This window comes from Nycticebus coucang, chromosome 14 (genome assembly GCF_027406575.1).
Source record: "Nycticebus coucang isolate mNycCou1 chromosome 14, mNycCou1.pri, whole genome shotgun sequence".
Taxonomy (NCBI): domain Eukaryota; kingdom Metazoa; phylum Chordata; class Mammalia; order Primates; family Lorisidae; genus Nycticebus; species Nycticebus coucang.
In genome coordinates this window covers 70,422,624-70,443,039 of record NC_069793.1, presented here as the reverse complement: position 1 = coordinate 70,443,039, position 20,416 = coordinate 70,422,624, and the positions used below count along the sequence as shown (strand labels likewise).

General features: G+C 39.4%; 1 protein-coding gene across 1 annotated transcript in view; it reads left to right on the top strand.

The window, feature by feature from the left end:
* Positions 1–20,416, top strand: part of GDPD4 (glycerophosphodiester phosphodiesterase domain containing 4) — a 108,057-nt gene that overhangs the window by 30,960 nt on the left and 56,681 nt on the right. Inside the window, exons 7-10 of the mRNA XM_053561768.1 lie at positions 529–600; positions 1,389–1,534; positions 1,891–1,973; positions 11,169–11,325. Coding sequence (XP_053417743.1) covers positions 529–600; positions 1,389–1,534; positions 1,891–1,973; positions 11,169–11,325 — 458 coding nt within the window. The remainder of the gene's footprint in view (positions 1–528; positions 601–1,388; positions 1,535–1,890; positions 1,974–11,168; positions 11,326–20,416) is intronic.

The window sequence follows — 20,416 nt, the reverse complement described above, 5'->3', positions numbered from 1 at the left end:
TACACATTGACTGTCAGGACAGATGGGAGGCAGTACAGGCCATTTTACTGGACCAGAGTTTTGGTATAAATCACAGTTCTTTCTGGTTTTGTATGTAAGTCTTACTAATTTGGTAACTCAAAGCAGTCTCCTGAGTCTATGTCCTACCTAGGGAGTTGCAACAGAAACAAAATTTTTATCTTTGCCTCTGATTTCCTCTTCATTCTTTGCCCTGATATAAAGGAAACAAGGCAGAACTGAATCTGTGTGCTAAACTGTTTTGGAGAAAGGAGTTATCTCTCACCACCCTTCCTGAGAAACTACAAAAGGACCTTCTTCTTTCTAAGGCTCCTTTTTTACTCTTGGTTAAACAAGGATAACTTGGAGGAAGACGCAGGCAGGAGAGAAACTGGATTGATAGTGGTGCCTTTGGGTGTTTGTATATGTGTCTTTGTGTGTGTAGAGGGAAAATTTTAGAAAATATTTCTGAGGCAGGAATCTTGGGGGACAATAACGAACTCTCTTTTTTTTTTACTTTCTAAATTTTAGTTAGAAGACACAAGATGACACCTTTCAAGAAAAAAAGACTCAAGAGATGTAATATACTCACAAGGTTAAGAGGTTAGAGCTGGAGACCTAGCTTTGAAAGTTATTAAAGCATAGGTGGTAACTTAAAAATGTACAAATGGGTAAAATCATTAGAGGCGTAGAATCATAAGTGTTGGGGACTGGCTGGTTATAATGGGGACCGTGGACAGGCTCAGATGTGAGTGTGCGTGTGCTTAAGGAAGAGAAAGAGAGGGTAGCACATAACATTCAGTAACTATCGTGAGTTCACACTGTCATAACAATTCTGTGAGGTTGATTTTGGCAGCAAGACAGCCCCATTTTATAGAAGAAATTGAAGATCCAGAGAGGTTAAGTAACATGTCCTTAGTCACAGAATTAGGAAGCGGCGGAGTCTAGCTGTGAACTCAGATTTCTGTCAGTTAGTGCCCCTTCTACTACACTGTACAGCCCCAAATATTGGGGTGTTTTAGGGTGATCTTTACAGGCTTTGGGGCTTTCTCAGAACCTCGTCCTCGTGAGCAGCTTCTCCTTGACGCAGTCTCTCTCTTTTCTTTCCTTCCCACCCCCCTACAAGTCATTCCTCTGTCAATTTCCAGTTCCAATAAAGTTCCCTTAATAATAATGCCTTATGTTTGGACAGTTTGTACTTTTGTATCCAAATCGCTGATAGTGAATGGGGGTAATGACAGGAATAGAAAGCAAATTAGCCAGTCCACCCAGTCAGGGAAACCCCTGGATCGGGGATTACTCAGACTGCTGCTTGGAAATAGTTACCTGGGACGGTTTCTATCTCTCTTTTCCTGTTTTCTCCCACTTCCCCCTCCATCTGACTTTTTCAGGTCTACAAGTGGCTATTGGATTGCCCTTTCTTCTTATCCTTTTATGTCTCTATTTGATGCCACTGAGAATTTATTCTCCCTGCATTCAGGAGAAGGAGGATTTGGGGCCCAAGCCATTCGTCTTTGGACATAGAGGCGCACCCATGGTGAGCATCATGAACATGGGCGAGTACAGACATATATGGTATATGTGAATGAAATGAAGGGAACCTCAGAGCCCCTGGAGAGAAAGGGGGATTATCTTGGGATGGCAAGAATAAGGAGTTTATTGTAGAGGTTGGACTTGAACCCAGGTACCTAACTCCCTGTCTATTTCTCTTAGCTATGCTCAGTGGCGTTGCCTCAGATGAGCAGAGTCCCAGAATCAGGCAGGCTCTTTGAAAAGAGAGCTGAGGGAACCAAGCTCTGTTTCCCTTTCATTACTGGGCTCCATTCCTACCACAACCACCTGTTGCAAGGAGAGACCATGAGGCACAGGGCTTGCTGTCCTTTTCTTCCATAGCTGGGGCCTGAGAACACCATGATGTCCTTTGAGAAAGCTGTTGAACATGGAGCCAATGGGCTGGAGACTGACATACATATAAGGTAAGAAAGCAGGGATGCTGGGGAGGAGGGGAACAGTTCAATGCCATGAAAGAAAAGAGGTAGAAAGGGCAAACCCTGGGCACATAAGCACATGAAACAGATGAGAACCAAATCTCTCTTACAAACCATCCCTAGCTCCACATTCTCAGTCACAGCTCACAAGTGAGACACACACTATATAGTCTTCACGCATAATTCAAATATGTCCCCATTGCAAATGAGGTTACAGTTTAACCATGTGTACTGTCTTAGCAATCTATTTAACTAACATTCCTTGAGCATTTACTATAGTCCAGACTTTTTTTCTGATTGCTACGAAGATGGAAATGAGTAAGATGTAGTCATGCCTACGAGGTGTTCCCAGCTAGTGAAGTTGACATATTTACAGATAGCCACAGCATAAAACCATTTTTGGTGAGAGCCTTCCAGAGAAGACTAAGTCAACCCCAATGGAGGAAAGTGCACCTCTTATTACATGAAAAAAAGAAAAAGATCTATATGCTTGAAATTGTATTTGGGTTGAGCCTTGAAGGAAAAATGTCATTTTACTAAGCAGAGGTCAGAAAGGAGAGCATTTCAGGCAAAGGTATCGCTTATTCAAAACCATTTAAATTTGAAATACCAAGTTTATAATCAGGGAACTAACCTATATGGATGACTAAAGTGATATGCTTTGGGGACAGGACAGGGCTACTTGAAGAAGTGTGACTAGAAGTTGACTGAGGCTGGATCATGGCTATCCCTAAAGGAATAATGGCAGCCACGGTAGGTTTTAGAGGACAGATTGCCTTATTGTTTAAGAAAGATGTGTTTTAGAAAGACTCATCTGATAGTCTATAAGGAAGAATTACCAGGGAGATGGATAACAGACTGTGGCAACAGTCCAGGGGCACACAAAGGAAGATCTGGGTTAGAGGAGGGGCAGGAACGAAATGACTTTTTTTGCTGTAGAATCTATGTATGTAGGCAGTCAGGGAGGTGCAGTGGCTTCATGTCTAGCGTGGGCCTATTAGTGTATGTGATGTATACAAAGTCCCCTCACAGTCATTCTGGGAGGCAAACAGAAAGGAAATGAACCATCTCTTTCATAGAAGCGGCACCTGGGTTCAACTAAAGCAAGCGTATTGCTTAGGTCGTAAGGTTAGAATGTGCACAATAAAGTCAGGATTAGAACTAGATTTTGTGACCCCAGAGTGAGATTCTTGACATAAGCCAAAATGATAGCAGTTTCATGGAGAAGATTTGAAACAGGATTGAAACTGGTTGTTCTAGCAGAGCTCCTCGGGGTATTCATTAGAGTGCCAGGCAGTCCTGGGCATGCTGTGGTAAAGGTGCTGAGCCAGTGACCTCCTCACACTTTGTCTTCTTGTCTGTTCTGTGACTTCAGCTTTGATATAGATGATCTTTCCACTCTTCAATTTTTCTGTAATTGACATCTTTATGATCCAATGATCACCTCTTCTACACACGGACACCACATTCATGGTCATCCTTATTATTACCAAAACTTGTTTCCAAAAACTGCTATCGGTCATGGTCCAGTCAGGACATGAAAAAAGTAACAGTAATCTGAACAGGTAAAAGTGTAACCCCAGGAACTACTAAGCAGTAAAATGTGGTTAAGTACTAAAAGAGGACCCAAAAGACTGTAAGAATAGCAAAGGCAGCTCTTGGAAACTTTGCTCGCAGACAAGGTAGAGAGTAAGCCTTATTCTCTCCTACTCTCCAGGAGTTACTAAGGGAGTGGGGAAACCTCAAGATTTATAAAACAACTGGCAGAAGACAGAATGGTAGAGGAAAGAAAGTGCATTCGTTAGGGTTCATCATTCTTTTTAACTTTTTTATTTTTATTTTTATTTTATTTTATTTATTTGTTGCAGTTTGGCCGGGGCTGGGGCACGAACCCACCACCCTCAGCATATGGGGCCGGCACCCTACTCCCCGAGTCACAGGTGCCGCCTCATAATTCTTAAGTAATAACCCAATAGAGGTTCCCTGTTTTCTTGTTTTGTCTAATTTTTTCCCTCCTATATATCCTAACTTGAATTCTAGAGAGGCTAAAACCAAAAAATACCTATGTGTGCAGACAAGACAAATAACAACAAATGCCCCCAGGGACATCTGTCCTCTCTAGCCAAAGAACTGGGGAAAGTGTAGTCTAGTAGGATATAAATAATTTGACCATACCAGCCCTACTCAAGTCAGTGCCACCAAAAAGCCATTTGTCCCTCTTACATCTGAGGCTCTGGCCTAGAAACTAAGGGCAGAACCCTGTCTTCCTTCCCTGCCCTGAAATAAGAGCTAGGCAAAAGACAACAAAAATTTCACTGAAGAGGATATACAGATAACAAATAAGTGTATCAAAAGATGTCCAACTTAGCCAAAAGGAAAATGAATTTAAAGCTAACACTACTCATCTATCAGAATGGCTAAATTAAAATATAGTGAGAACATTAAATGCTGGCAGACAAATCACTCATACATTGCTGGTAGAAATATAAAATGGTATAGTTACTCCAAGTAAGTTTGGCAGTTTCTTGCAAAACTAAATATAGTCATTTGTCACTTAATGACAAGGATATATTCTGAAAAATGCACCGTTGGATGATCTATCATTTTGTAGACATCGTAGAATGTACTTACACAAATGTAGCTGGTGTAGTCTGCCACATACATAGGCCATATGGTGTAGCCTGTTGAGTGTAGGCTGTCTGTACAGCATGTTACTGTACTGAATTTTGTAGCCAGTTATAACACACTGGTAAATATTTGTATATCTAAACATAGATAAGGTGGCACCTGTGGCTCAGTGGGTAGGGCGCTGGCCCCATATACTGATGGTGGCAGGTTGGAACCCGGCCCCAGCCAAACTGCAACAACAACAAAAAAAGCCAGGCGTTGTGGTGGTTGTGCCTGTAGTCCCAGCTTCTTGGGAGGCTGAGGCAAGAGAATCGCCTAAGCCCAGGAGTTGGAGGTTGCTCTAAGCTATAACACCAATGCACTCTATCAAGGGTGATAAAGTAGACTCTGTCTCTAAAAACAAATAAATAAATAAAAACATAGATAAAGTACAGTAAAAACATGTTAGGAAAGATAAAAAATGCTACACCTGTAATGCTACACTTTCCATGAATGGAACTTGTAGGACTGGAAGTTGCTCTGGGTGAATGAATGAGTGAGTGTGAGGACTGTGAAGGCCCAGGACATCACTGTACCCTACTGCAGACATTGCAAATACTGTACATTTATACTATACTAAGTTTATAAAAATTTCTTCAACAATAAATTAACCCTAGCTTACTGTAACTTCTTTACTTTATAAACCTTTTAATCTTTTTTTTTTTAATTTATTATTGTTGAGGAGTCATTGAGGGTACAGAGAACCAGGATACACTGATTGCATTTGTTAGGTAAAGTCCCTCTTATAATTGTGTCCCGCCTCCAAGAGGTGTGTCACACACAGTGACACCCCCCCCCACTCCATCCTCCTTCCCTCTCTCCACTCCCCCCTTCCCTCACGCCCCACCATATAGTAGGTCATCAATTGTTCTCATATCAGAATTGAGTACATTGGATTCTTGCTTCTCTGTTCTTGTGATACTTTACTAAGAATACTGTGTTTCAGCTCCATCCAGGTTAATACAAAAGATGTAAAGTCTCCATTTTTTTTTTTTAGTGGCTGAATAGTTCTTCTATGGTGTACATATACCACAGGGAAATCCAGTTTGAGTTCTTAATTAAATTGAAAAGCTTCTGTACAGCTAAGGAGACAACAACCAAAGCAAATAGACAACCATCAGAATGGGAAAAGATATTTACATATTATGAATTGGGCAAAAGCTTGATAACTAGGATCTATAGAGAACTCAAACTAATCAACATAAAAAAGCCAAGAATCCCTTATATCAAAGAGCAAGAGAGATGAATAGAACCTTCCCTAAAGAAGATAGACAAATAGTTAACAAACATATGAAAAATGCTCATTATCCCTAATTATCAGAGAAATGCAAATCAAAACCACCCTAAGATATCACCTAACTCCACTGAGAATGGCCCACATCACAAAGTCTCAATGCTGCAGATGCTGGTGTGGATGTAGAGAGAAGGGAACACTTTTACACTGCTGGAACTTAATTTTTTAAAATACATTGACTCTAGTGCTGGGCTCCGTGGCTCATGCCTGTAATCCTAGCATTCTGGGAGGCCGAGGCAGGTAGATCACCTGAGCTTGGGAGTTTGAGACCAGCCCGAGCAAGAGTGAGACCCTGTCTCTAAAAATAGAAAAACTAGCTAGCCATTTACTTCCTTTATAGAAGTAAAATATGGAATATGTTTTTTATTTTAAATATAAAGAAATGTAAGAAATTGGCTCAGCACCTGCAGCACCAGCCACGTACACTGGTGGTGGCTGGTTATGGCACCAGCCACGTACACTGAGGCTGGCGCCTAAGCCAGCTAAACAACAATGACAACTGCAACAAAAAATAGCTTTGCGTTGTGACAGGTGCCTGTAGTCCCAGCTACTGGGAGGCTGAGGCAAGAGAATCACTTAAGTCCAGGAGTTTGAGGTTGTGGTGAGCTGTGACACCAGGGCACTCTCCCCGGGGCAACAGAGTGAGACTCTGTCTCAAACAAACAAACAAAAAAAAAATTAAAAAAATTTATTTTCTACTTTTTAAACTCTTGTGGTAAAAACTAAGACACACATTAGCCTAGTCTACACAGGGTCAGAATTGTCAACATCACCATTCCTCGTCTTCCACCTTCACATCTCATCTTACTGGAGAGTCTTCAGGGACAGTAACGTGCATGAAACTGTCATTTCCTGTGATATCAATGCCTGTGTCTGAAGCATTGTTTCATAAGTAACTTTTGTATAAGTAGAATGAATGCACACTAAAATAATAAAAAGTATAATAAATATGTAAACCAGTAACATAGTTGTTTACTATCATTATCAAGTATTATGTATTGTACATAATTTGTATATATACAAATTTGTATATAACTGGCAATGCCGTTTTTACACCAGCTCCACCACATTTGAGTAATGCAGTGCACTGCACCATTACAACATCATTAGGCAATCGGAATTTTTCACCTCCCTTACAATCTTATGGGGCCACCATGATGTATGTGGTCCCTCATTGACTGAAACTTCACTGGGACCATATGAGCTTATATACTTACTATACAACCCAGAAATAGCACTCCTGGGCATTTATTCCATAGAAAAGAAAACATAAGGTTCATACAAAATGAATTTATATTAATTTTCATAGCGGTTTTGTTCATAATAGCCCAAATGTAGAAATAACCCAAATATCCTTTAAGAGATCCAAGAGGTAAATGGTTAAACAAAGTGTGGTTCATCCATACTATGGAATATTACTTAGCAATAACAAAGAATGAACTGCTGAAACATGCCAAGATTTGCATGGATCTCATGAGAATTATATGGCGTGCATAAACTTAGTCGCAAAAGGTTATGTACTATATGATTCCATTTATATATCATTTTCAAAGACTTAGCATGATGGAGAAAGATCACTGGTTGCCAGAGGTGATGGAGGGAGAAAATTGTCAGTTGCTATGAAAGGCAGCACAAAAGTTTTGTCTCTTTACTGTTCTGAATCTTGACTGTGGTGGTTGGTGGTCATGTATAATTTTGTCACATGTAATAAAATGAACATAGAACAGAATTAAACACACACACAAATAAGTATGTGTAAAGAATGAAATCTGAGTAAGGGCACTGTTAATTTTCTTGTGATATTATAGTATAGTTGTAGAACATGTTACTACGTAGGTGGTCACTACGAAATATTTGAGATAGACTGTGTTATGGCCCATTATCTCATTTCCAAGAAACACAGTGTCCTTTCTGAGTTACCTGTGCAAGTTTCAACTTGCTCAGTTGATTGATGTTGCCGGGAGGGCTTCATTTGTTTCTGTACAAGTGGATTTTACATTTCTTGATTTTTGTGTATCTCAAAACTTCTGTAATGATACTTGGAAGAGTATATATAAACGATATATAAATGGATACTTGGGGGACCTTTGTATCTTTCTGTATTATTTCCCTTCCTTCCTTTTTCTTTTCGTTTTTTTTGAGACAGAGTCTCACTCTGTCACTCTGGAATAGAGTGCTGTGGCATCATAGCTCACAGCAACTTCAAACTCTTGGGCTCAAACAATTCTCTTCCTCAGCCTCCCAAGTAGCTGGGACTACAGGTACCCGCTACAATGCCTAGCTAGTTTTTCTATTTTTAGTAGGGATGGGGTCTTTCTCTTGCTCAGGCTGGTGTTGAACTCCTGAAGTCAAGCGATCCACCCGCCTCAGCCCCCCAGAGTGCTGGGATTACAGGAATGAACCACTGCGCCCAGCCCTTCTCTGTATTATTTCTTATAAGCCCATGGTGGTTATCTCAAAATAGAAATTTAAAGAATCTCATCAGCTTTTTGTTTTTCCAAAAACAAGGTGTAGACAAAGTGGTTCTAAAAATCAGAAGATGATCCATTTTACAACTTTTCTGGACCCCACATCTGCTTCAGTTTTGGCTCTGTGTTTTTGCTTTCTTTTAAGGAAAACTCTTTCAAAGAATTATCTATACTGTTTTAGGGAAGAAAAGCTTTTTATTTGCCTCTACCCTTTTAGATTCTTTGGCTTGTCTGCAAATTAAATTGTTAGATTAATAGGAGAAAAGCAATTTAAATTATATACATACACATAAGAGAGTCTCACAAAAATATGAGACTCAAGGAAAAGGCCAGATAATTACAATTTATGTAGCTTCCTGAATGACTAAAGGCTTGGAGGGGGCCGGGGTGTGTATGACAAATTATGGGAGGGTAGAGAAAAAATGTGTGATGAATAAGAATTACCTTATTTTTTAAAGTTCTCATCTTAACCTTTCAGCATTTGAGTAGTCCCTCATTTTTGAAACACTTTCTGCATTGGGCTTCTAAAATATCACGTCTCCTGATTTTCTTTCTACTTGGCTGTTTCCTCTCTGACTTCCTTTGCTGGTTCCCTCTTTTCGTCATGCCTTCAAAATGTTGGAGTTTTTGAGATTTGTGATAAAATGTTTATATAAGATATGTCATCCCTGCCCAAACAAATTTACCCCAAAGTGAATTTGTTCTGACAGTGTTCACCCAACTATGTAAAATTGCAGATGTTCCTAGCAGGCACAGACCAATGGGGTGGGGGTCAGACATCGACCCCAGAAAAAATAGTACTATAATTCTTAAAAAAACCTATATATTTTTCACATCATTATACAAGTAACTAACAACACTTCAATTACATTCTCTGAATTTTTTTTCATTATATTTTCTTTTCTTCTTTTGATATGTGGCTGCCCCATATCTACACGATCTTTTTGTTGTATTTTCTTCTTTTGCTGTGTGGCTGCGACAGATCTATTTGCTTCAGTCCCTGCAGGCATTCAGATATTTCTGGTCTATCCCACAGGGACAAAGGTAGCAGTGACCTTTCCTTTGTTAGCTTTTCACTGCTTGTCTCTTAACCCTTCCTTTTGGTTTAGTATGAACCGCTTCTTGTCACCGTGCCTTGTCCTCGATTGCACTTGTGGCCACAGGGATTTGTTGCCATTGCATATTTTTTGTGGAGACTGGGTGCATTTTGGGCGTGCTTTCTTGTGTTTTCTTCACAGAGCTGTCCTACCAAATCTTTCAAAAACTATTTTCTTCCTGATTGTTTTTTTGCATGCAGTTGGGACCAGTGGCTCTTTGTTTCCTGAAAAAAATCACATAACAAATTGTATGCTGCAGTGTCAATGGGGCCAACGCTGGGTTCCTCAGTGAGAGGAATACATTCTCACGTACTCATGAAGTGCGTCAACACCTACTTTAGTAGCATTATATAAGTGCATTACATCAGCCTTGTTATCCATCACCTTCATATCTTTTTTTAATAACATGTGAAACATTTGAAAAGGGGGAGACATGTCTATTTCTCAAAAGCAAATAATGTAAACAAGTTGTTTGCACTTGAGAGAAAACCAGTGGGAGGCCCTGAGAAGATACATGCAAAGATTTTTGGCTGCTGTTATCCCCAGTAAATTTTTAGTACAAGTTTGAGCATAAAAGCACAGCCAGCCTTCTGCCTCTCTGGAGAACACTGAATTGGGTTTTCTGGGCATTGCATACAAGAGGCCCGGAAGCTATGGAGGAGGAATGTTGACCTCCTTCTATGGACCGACAGGAGAAATCTTGCCTGCAGTTATTGACGGTCCATGAAAGCTGAGTTGGAGAGAGATGAGAAGATCCCAATAAACTTGTTTGTGCCTATTGATTCCAGTTCTTCCCCACTAACTCAGTCTCTGCTTAGCCTTTTAAGGAAAGTAAACGTAAATGTTACACTAGTAAGTGTGTGTGTGTGTGTGTGTGTGTTGTGTGATCAGTAATTTCTCTCAGATTGCATATCCTTCAACATCTATAATAAACAAAATGTCAAAAATTCCAATGAAGATGAGCCCTACCAAGCTGCATGAGAGCCTGAGGCAAACATCTTGCTGCCCCAGCCTCTTTGAGTAGCTAGCAGGCTGCGCACCACCAGGCCTGGCTAATTTTTTACAATTATTTTTTGCAGAGACTGGGTCTCATTATGGTATTCAGGCTGGTCTTATACTCCTGGTCTCAAGCAGTCCTTCCACCTCAGCTTCCCAAAGTGCTAGGCGTGAGCCACTGCATTTGGCCTAAAATACGTCCTTTAATAGTGTGCTAACATTTATCTCTCCCCTGGTCAGACCTGATGCTGTCATGAAACTCATGATGCATTGTTAGTAACTTTTGCTTTAAAGAGTCAATTCTTTTTTAAAAAATAAGAAAAATGTTTTAAATATTTAGTAATATATTTATCATTTCTGGAACTCTTAGGTCTTTTGTATAGATCCAAATTCAAATTGTATCGTTTTCCTTTTTGCCTAATAACATCTCTTAATTTTTTATATAGCAAAAGTATGCTAGAAATGAATTATCTTGCCTTTTGATTGTATGAAACAAAGAAGATGACTGGTGCTTAGTCCTTTTCTGAGATTTGAAAAGGAGTAACGATCCCTAGTAAGACATGCTCTTAAAGGGCTCTCTGGGGGATCTTGTCTACCAAGGTATCTAAGTTTAGCCTGTCCACCCCCCACCCCACCCCCGCCTTTCCACCTCTGCCTGCAGTTACGATGATGTGCCTTTCCTCATGCATGACTATGACCTGAGAAGAACCACCAATATCATGGAAGTTCTGCCAGATGCTGCCTTCACACACCCTGCCCTCTTCAACTGGAGTGTCCTGTCCACTCTGAATGCAGGCGAATGGTTTGTACAACCGCAGGTAAGGCACATACCCCAGTTCCACAGACCTTTATTGAATCCCTCTTTTGTACAAGATCATACGCTGTCCCTAAAGATAAAGGCCATAGGTGAAGATGGGCAAGTGTACACAGAATTTCATCCCAGTTAGGTGGCAGGACTATGACATTGTCAGAAGGACTTTTTCACTGACAGAATGACCCTAATTGCTGCTGTCTACATTCACCAGAAATTCTGAAGACAGACCCACAGATGTACTCTCATTTTACTATTCCTTTTCACCCAAGTATTTAATGACTTTTACAGTGTGTTTACCATGAACATAGTATGTTCCTGGGTAAGGCAAACTAGGAAACATATTTATTTCTGACTCCTTTTTTTTTTCATTCACTAGGAATTTATTGAGTACCTCCTGGGAACTAGGCACATGGAGTATAAAGATGAAAAAGCATAGACCTAGCCCTAGTGGAGTTCACAGGATAGTTTAAGAAACAGACAAATACAATACATTGTGACAAGTGCTCAAGGAGAGTTAATCTCAAGTTGCTTCAGGAGCACACATACAACTTCTGAGTATGAGGGATGTAGATGGGAGATCCTGAAGGGAGATGTATAGACTAATAATGGGTGGGGTAAAATATAAAGCATGTCCTGTTTACAACATAATATTAAGGCAAGAATGAATGTTTCCTCTCGAGAGAGTTGGAAAATACTTACTTTATGCAGAGGTACCATTTGAGCTGAGGGAAGGCCATCCTAATGGAGACCATGGGCAGTGATGGTGATGTGTTTCAGAGATAACAGTATGCTGGAAGAAGAAGCTGTGTGTGCGTGTGCTTGTGCACATGCATGTGTGTATGAAGATGTGGGGAAGGAGAGGAAAACATGCTGAAGGGAGATTATAGGAATGCGTAAGTAACAAGTTAGAGAGTTTAAAATTATCCTTGAGTATTTTAAAGTGGGTAAAGGGTCAGATTTGCATTCAGTGAAGGTCAAGACTGCCTTCTCAAGATAGATTAAAGAAATCCAAGCAGCCAATATTTTCCAGCTTCTCTTATGGCTAGAGGGAATCCATGTGACCTATGTTCTGCCCAATCATGTACCCATTTAAGACTATAATTTTGGAAATAAACATCTTAGTGGGATAGACATCAAGCACCCCCAATATTGCTAGCTTCCATATTGGCAGCAGGGATAGCTTGATGTGGGGGTTTCAGTGGTCCTGGTTCCATACAATGTGGAAACTATGATGTTTAACATTTAATAGTTTTATTAAATATCATCCTCCTTTTTTGGTTTTCAAAAATTTTTTTTTAAAACCACCTCTTCCATCTTGTGTTGTGAATGTCATGGGTTATTTATAAGTGGTGGGGTTGGCTATATTAGTGTAATAAATTTTAGTGGGTTTTTAGGGTGATTAATAGCTTTGTTTTAGCGTGTTTAGGTGCTTTACTTAGAACAGTGGTTCTCAACCTTCCTAATGTTGCAACCCTTTAATACAGTTCCTGTGCATCGCGACCCACAGGTTGAGAACCGCTGGCTTAGAGTGTTTAGCTATCCTATTACTACTATGGCTCCTGAGGCATGTCCTGGAATCTGGGGTTCAAATATGATTATCTGGGGGACTTTGTTTTTAGGTTTGATTGTGGAACGTTATTTGCTTTTATTCTGTGTTCAGAACATGGTTGAAATGATGTTGCACACAATTTAGAAGATTTGGAGGTTGGGTCATTTTTCACAGCAAGGAAATTGATTGTGAAGATTATTCTAGGGATCCTCATTGGATAGATATGATTATTGATCGATAATTGTGGTGAATTGGTTATTATTTGTTAGTATATTTATTATTCTTGATGTTATTTGTGAAAGCCAAGTAGTTAATCTGCTTGATAACACAGTAAGAATAGACACAGAAGGTCTGGGAGTTGATCCTGGAAGCTCAGATGAATTCCTATTTCACCAGCCTAACTGACATTTCTGTGGAAATATAATTCTGTGAAAATATAATTCTCAAAATGATAAAAATATACTTCTCATGAGAGAGATATGTAAAATATAAAAAAGAACCAAATAGAATTTTGAGGGCCAGGCGTAGTGGCTCATGCCTGTGATCCTAGCACTCTGCGAGGCCACTGTGGTGGATTGCCTGAGCTCACAGGTTCGAGACCACTCTGAGCCAGAGTGAGACCTTGTCTCTAAAACTAGCTGGATGTTGTCGTGGGCGCCTGTAGTCCCAGCTACTCTGGAGGCTGAGACAAGAGAATTGCTTAAAGAGTTTGAGGTTGTGATGCCATGGCAGTCTACTGAGGGTGACAAAGTGAGACTGTCTCTAAAAAAAAAAAAATAATAATAATAGAATTTTGAGAACTGAAAAACTGAAATTCAAAATTCACAGGATATTCATGAAAAGCATTGGTCTGTAGTTTTCTTACACAGTGTCATTATCTGGATTTGGTATTGAGGTAATTCTGGCCTCATAAAGTGAGTTGGAAACATTCTGTCCTCTTTTATTCTTGGAAAAGAATGCATAGAATTGGTATTGCTTTATGTGTTTGGCAGAATTTAACAGGTTTTTACTGTTTTTTCTAGGTCTGAATTTTTTTACTTATCAATTCAAATTCATAATAGATACAGAGCATTCAGATTATCTCTTCTTATCTCTTCTTGAGTGGTTGTGGATAGTTTGTTTCTTTTAGGGAATTGATCTATGTCTTCTACACTGTCAAATTTGTGGACGTAGAGTTGTTTATAATATTTATTATTATTATTTTTTATTGTTGGGGAATCATTGAGGATACAAAAAACCAGGTTATACTGCTTACATTTGTTAGGTAAAGTCCCTCTTATAATTGTGTCCCACCCCCAAGAGGTGTGTCACATATGGTGACCCCCCACCATCCCCCCTCCTTCCCTTTCTCTGCTCTCTCCTTCCCCCATCCCCCGCCATGTGTTAGCATCAATTTTCTTCAAATCAGAACTGAGTACATTGGATTCTTGCTTTTCCATTCTTGTGATGCTTTACTAAAAAGAATGTGTTTTAACTCCATCCAGATTAAAACAAAAGATGTAAAAATCACCATTTTGTTTGGTGGCTGAATAGTACTCCATGGTATACATATACCATAGCTTGTTAAACCGTCCCTGGATTGGTGGGCATTTAAGTTGTTTCCACAATTTGGCAATTGTAATTGAGCTGTGATAAACAGTCTAGTGCAAATGTCCTTATGATAAAATGATTTTTTTTTTCTTCTGGGTAGATGCCTAGTAATGGGATTGCAGGATCAAATGGGAGGTCCAGCTTTTTAATGATTATGGGATCAGTGGTAATATTCCTTCTTTTATTCTTAATTTTGGTAATTTGCATTTCTCTTTCTCTCTTCAGCTGACTAGAGATATATCAGTTGTATTAATCTTATCAAAGAAACTGTGATTGGTTTTATTGTTTTTCTACTTTTAATTTCATTGACTTCTGCTGAATGGTTGGTTGGATTTGATTTTTTTTGTTTTTTTTTTTTAGTTTGCTATGGTGGAAGCTCAGGTTAATTTTAGTTTTTTTTTCTTTCTATTATAACTGTGTAATACTATATATATTTAGTATTTTGAAGTGCTGTTTCAACTTCGTCTAGCAGATTTTGTTACATTGCATTTTAATTTTTATTTAATTCAAAATATCTTTAAATTTCACTTCAGACTACTTTCTTTGATCCATGGGTTATTTAGAAATATTTCTTCAAATTTCCAAGTATTTGTGGATTTTCTAGGTATTCTTATTGATTTCTATTTTAATTCTGTTCTTGTCTGAATAGAATTATTATTCTTTAATAAATATATTTATTCTTTATTTCTATTTTATATTTATTAAAGTTTGTTTTATGGTTCAGAATATGTCCAACGGCACATGAGAAGAATGTATATTCTGCAGTTGTTGGGTAGAATGTTCTGTAAATGTCACTAGGACAGCAATGCTGTTTAGGTTGTCTCTATTATGAATTATCTGGCTGTCTGTTCTGTTAATTACTAAGAGAGGAATTCACCAACCATAATTGTTGATTCGTCTGTTTTTCCTTTCAGATCTATCAGTTTTTGCCTCAAGCATTTTGAAGCTCAGTTAACAATGTACACATTTAGGATTCTTAGGTCTCCTTGGAGAATTTACCCATTTTACATCACGTGTGCGAGATAGAATGATGGCCATCCAAAGTTGTCCATTCCCTAATTCCTGGAACCTGTAAATATGTTATCATTCATGTTAAAAAGGTCTTTGCAGTTGTGATTGAGGTTATAGATCTTCAGATGAGAAAGTATAGTGGATTATCTGGGTGTGTCCAGCCTAGCCACACAAGTCCTAAAAAGCAGAGTGCTCTTCCTAGATGTGGCCAGAGAGATGTAGCAATGGAGAAGAGGCAGAGAGATTTGAAGCATGAGAGGGATTCAGCACTTCATTGCTGGCTTTGAGGATAGAGGGAATCTATGAACCAAGGAATTCAGGTGGCCACTAAAAGCTGAGAGTGGCCCTTAGCTGACAGACAAGGAAATGGGGCCTCAGTGCCACAACCAGTTCCAGAAGGAACTGAATTCTACCTGTGAGTGAGCATGAAATGGATTTTCTCCTAGGCAGCAGTTCTCAACCTGTAGGTCGCAACCCACAGGAACTGTATTAAAGGGCTGCAGCATTAGGAAAGTTGAGAACCACTGTCCTAGAGACTCTAGAATTAACACAGGCCTGCCAACACCTTGATTTTAGCCAAGTGAGACCTATACAGGACTTCCAGCCTACAAAACTAGAAGCTATTTTTATTTTTTTAAGCCACTAAGTTGGTGGTAATTTGTTTGGGCAGCAATACAAAACTAATAATAACTGGAGACAGTATTCCACACTTGTCATCCCAGCTACTTAGGAGGCTGAAGAGGAAAAAAAACTCTTGAGCCCTAGAGTTTGAGACCCATGTGGGCAACATAATAACACTTATCTCTAAAAAGGGGGGGGGGGAACTAATCACGATATAATGCTCTTCTTCATCCACAGTAATATACAGAAATGGACATGGGCAGAAAAAAACAAAATATTATCATCTCTAATCCATAATTATATAAAAAAGAATGTATCATGACCAAGTGGAGTCCATCTTGGGAGTGCAATATTGGTTCAACATTGAAAAATCATTCAGTGTAACTTACCATATTAATAGTCTAAAGAACAACTACCTGATCACTTAAATTGATGTAGCAAAAGCATTCAACAAAATTCTATTTGTGATTAAAAACTCTTAACAAACTAGTAATAGAGAACTTCCTTAAAGTAACAAAGGAGAAAAAAACCTACAACTAACATTCTTAATGGTCAGAGAATGAATGCTTTCCCCCTAGCAAGTGGTGAGAGAGGCAAGAACACATTCCCTTACCACCCCTATTCAGCATCATGCTGGAAGACCTAGACAATGTATTAGAGAAATAAAAATAATACATATACTTAGCTTATGTTATTTCATCCATTGAGCCAGTCTGTGTCTTTGAAGTGGAGCATTAAGTCTGCTAATGTTTTGTTCATCATGTTGGGTGATACCTTGTTTAGTTTTTACTCTTGCACTATTGTTTTATAAGAGCTATGAGCTTTAACCTTGGGTGTTTTGACACTTCAGGGTGTCTATTGTACTGTTCAATACACAATGCACTTTGGAGTATTTCCTGTAGTGCAGACCTAGAAGTAACAAATTGTCTTAATGTTTACTAAACTGGAAAAGTCTTTATTTCTCCATCATTTGTGAAACTTAGGACACAAAATTTGTGACTTCCATTTAAGAAGACCATATGGGTCTGGTAGCTCATGCCCATAATCCTAACACTTTGGGAGGTCAAGGCAGGAGGATAACTTGAGACCAGGAGGTCAAACCAGCCTGAGCAACATACCCCCAGGACCCATCTCTACAAATGATAGAAAAATTAGCTGGGCATGGTGGCATGTGCCTGTGGCATGTGCCAGCTACTTAGGAGGCTGAGGCAGGAGGGTCATTTGAGCCTAGGAGTTTGAAGCTGCAGTGAGCTGTGATGCTGCTGCTGCACTCTAGCCTGGGCAATGGATTGAGACTCTGTCTCGGAAAAAGAAAAAAAAAAAAGCTAAAAATAGGGCCCCATCCTCTTCTGGCTTTTAAGGTCTCTTCTGAGAAGTCTGCTATCAGCCTGATGGGTTAGTTGTTGCTTTCATCTTGCAGCTTGTAGAATTTTTCTTCTGCATTTTAACTTTGGCCAGGTTGATGACTGTATGTTTTGAAGATGTCCTATTTGCTATGAGTCTTCCCAATGTTCAATGAGCATCTTGTATCTGGTTATCCGAATCTCTAGAGAAACGAGGGAGGTGCTCCCCCATAATTCCCTTGAACAGGTTTTCTATGCATTTTGCTTTTTCTTTTTTTCCCTCTGGGATACATATAATTCACCTATTGGCTTGTTTCATATAGTCCTACATCTCTCTGAATGTTTGTTCATCCTTCTTTATTCTGCATCTTTGACTGACTAGGTTAGTTCCAAAGCCTTGTCTTCAAGTTCTGTGATCCTTTCTTCTGCTTGATCTAGCCTGTTGTTGATGCTTTCTGCTTTATTTTGACATTCTCTAAATGATTCTCATTTCTTTATGTTCTCTTATATCCTTTCTCATGTTTCCTAGCTCTTTACTCTTTCCTTTTTTTTCACTGATATTCTGAAATACTTTTATGGCTTCTTTGTGTTGGTTTTCAACTTCAGTCCCATTCATCTTATTTGTCATCCATATTCTGAATTCCATTTCTGACATTTCAACAATGTCCTTGTGATTAAGGTCCATAGCTATAGATCTGTTGTGATCCTTTGAAGGAACTAGCTTGTTTTTTTCATGTTGCCAGATTTCTTTTGCTGATTTCTTCTCATCTGAAAACTTCTCTCAGCTTAGGGCCAGGTAGATTTACAGGACACCTGTTCTTTTCTGGGCACTCTCCTAGTTGGTGAGAAGAAGTCCCTAGTTGTTGCTTTGCCACCTACTCAGGAAGATTGACTCAGCAGAAGAGAATCAGATGCACTAAAAACAGGTACCATGCTGTTCTTTATCATACCTTTCTACTGTGATTGTCACAGTCTCAATCAGTGCTGGATGATCTCTATGCAGCATAGAGGCTGTTCCCTAGGCTGTTGTTGGAAGTTTGGGTGGGACACTGGCCAAGACCTTCTCCATGGAGGCTGGGATTGCAGGCGATTGCTCTGCTTGGTTCTCCCTATGGCAGTATAAGTGGCAGTTGGGGCAAGGCTATCAAGGGTGTCAGGGGTGGTGGGAGACTTGGGTGTCAGAGTACTGGGACCTGTTGTAAATAGACATTTTGTAATGTGATTAGGTGTGGAGAGAGGGGAAGTATCCTTTAATCCTATGATTCGGTCTCAGTCTTAGCGAGCCTCTGCCTCAGGGCAGTGAACTTCAAAAATGCTTCTAAGTATCCTTACTTTCCAACCTGTCTGAGGTGAGTCAGTATGGCTAAAGTAGGCTAGAATTGGGTAATGCTTTCCCCCAGGTTAGTTAGGCTATGATTTAAAAAAAAAAAACAAAAAACCCAGCAGGTTAGGCTGTGGTTAAACAGTTTCTCCTGAGCACAGGCTTTATTAAGAAGCAGAGCGTTGTGGTGTATTCCAAAATAATTCCTTTTCCTTCTCCCTGACAGAAGTATAAGGTTATTTTTCTCCAATATTTTTGAAAACCTGATTGATAAATAAAAACTGAAAGAAGTGGATCAGAATACTCAAGACCAAAGTGTAACAAAGGCAGTAATGTTTATTTTGACACTTGGGTGCAAGTGGGCTAAAATCTAAAGGATGTTATAAGGGTTTAGGAAGGGTGGCCAGTCGTTCATAGCTAGCTGAGGGGAGCTGGTTTCTATCAAGGACCATCAAACTGTTGTTCTCATCAGGGTTATGAAGATGCTGTCTCCTGGCAGGCTCTTCTCATCAGACTGTCAGGGCTTGCAATGTCAGCATATATAAGGACATAATGAGTCTGCAGCATCTCTCTTATCTGAGTTATGACCACCTGTAGCAGAGTCCCACAGGATGGCTTTTCAACCCTAACATTGATGAAGCTCCTGGAGTGTTAAAACTCACAAAAGTGTGGGGGCCCTTGTGTGCCTGTGTTCCCCTTGAGTATTTAACTCTCAGATTTGTCCACACTAAGCCCCCAACAATTACAGTTATAGTTCAAGTTTTCCCACCCTAGCACTCTGTGGTTTCCACTTGTGAGCCGCATTCCAGGAAGCTGGGACTCCTGTCTCTTCACCTGCTTGTCTCTCCAATATTATGGTCAGCCGTTGCCTTGTGTCCTCTCCTCTCTCACAGATCTAACAAAAACTGCTGATTTTTCATTTGGTTCAACTTTTACATGTGGAGCCAAAAACCAGAAGTCTGTCTGGTTATTATTATTATTATTATTATTTTGAAACAGAGTCTCACTATGTCACCCTCGGTAGAGTGCCGTGGCATCACAGCTCATAGCAATCTGGTTATTTTTTGAATCAATATAGTAATGTCTCTATCGGCTATAATTTGATAATGTGCAGTAGAATTTCTGAAGCTTCTAAAAATAATTTGTCTGCAGTACTTTTCTTCTGATGCAATGTAGATTTCTAACATTTAAATTTATAGGGGAAGTGCCATAGAGAAGAAAGAAGTGTTCTTCTGACAGTGGTCTCAAAGTTGCTGTTTTATATTGGGACATGGAACACAACTTAGGATTGTTAGAAACTCCCATGACTTGAGTGGTTCTAGTATGCTGAGGGATCTGATATTTTATGGTAATGGGATTAATGGTGGATGTGGTGACACCCATATCAACAAGAAAACTGCATTGTTCCTCACCTGTAGTTACAGATTGTTATCATCAAAATTATCTATTCAGTGGTAATGCTTCCCTTGACATGACATCATTGTACAAATTTTGGATAATTGTCCTGTTTCTTAACCAATACAATACATTGTCTTTTCCAATAATCTTTCTTTTGTAATATCTCTACATGTAGACATAAAGAACAAAGAACCTTTTAAATTTACTATTAATCGAGGAACCAGGTATTTTATCTGTAGAACCAGTTTGTTTTTTTGTAGGG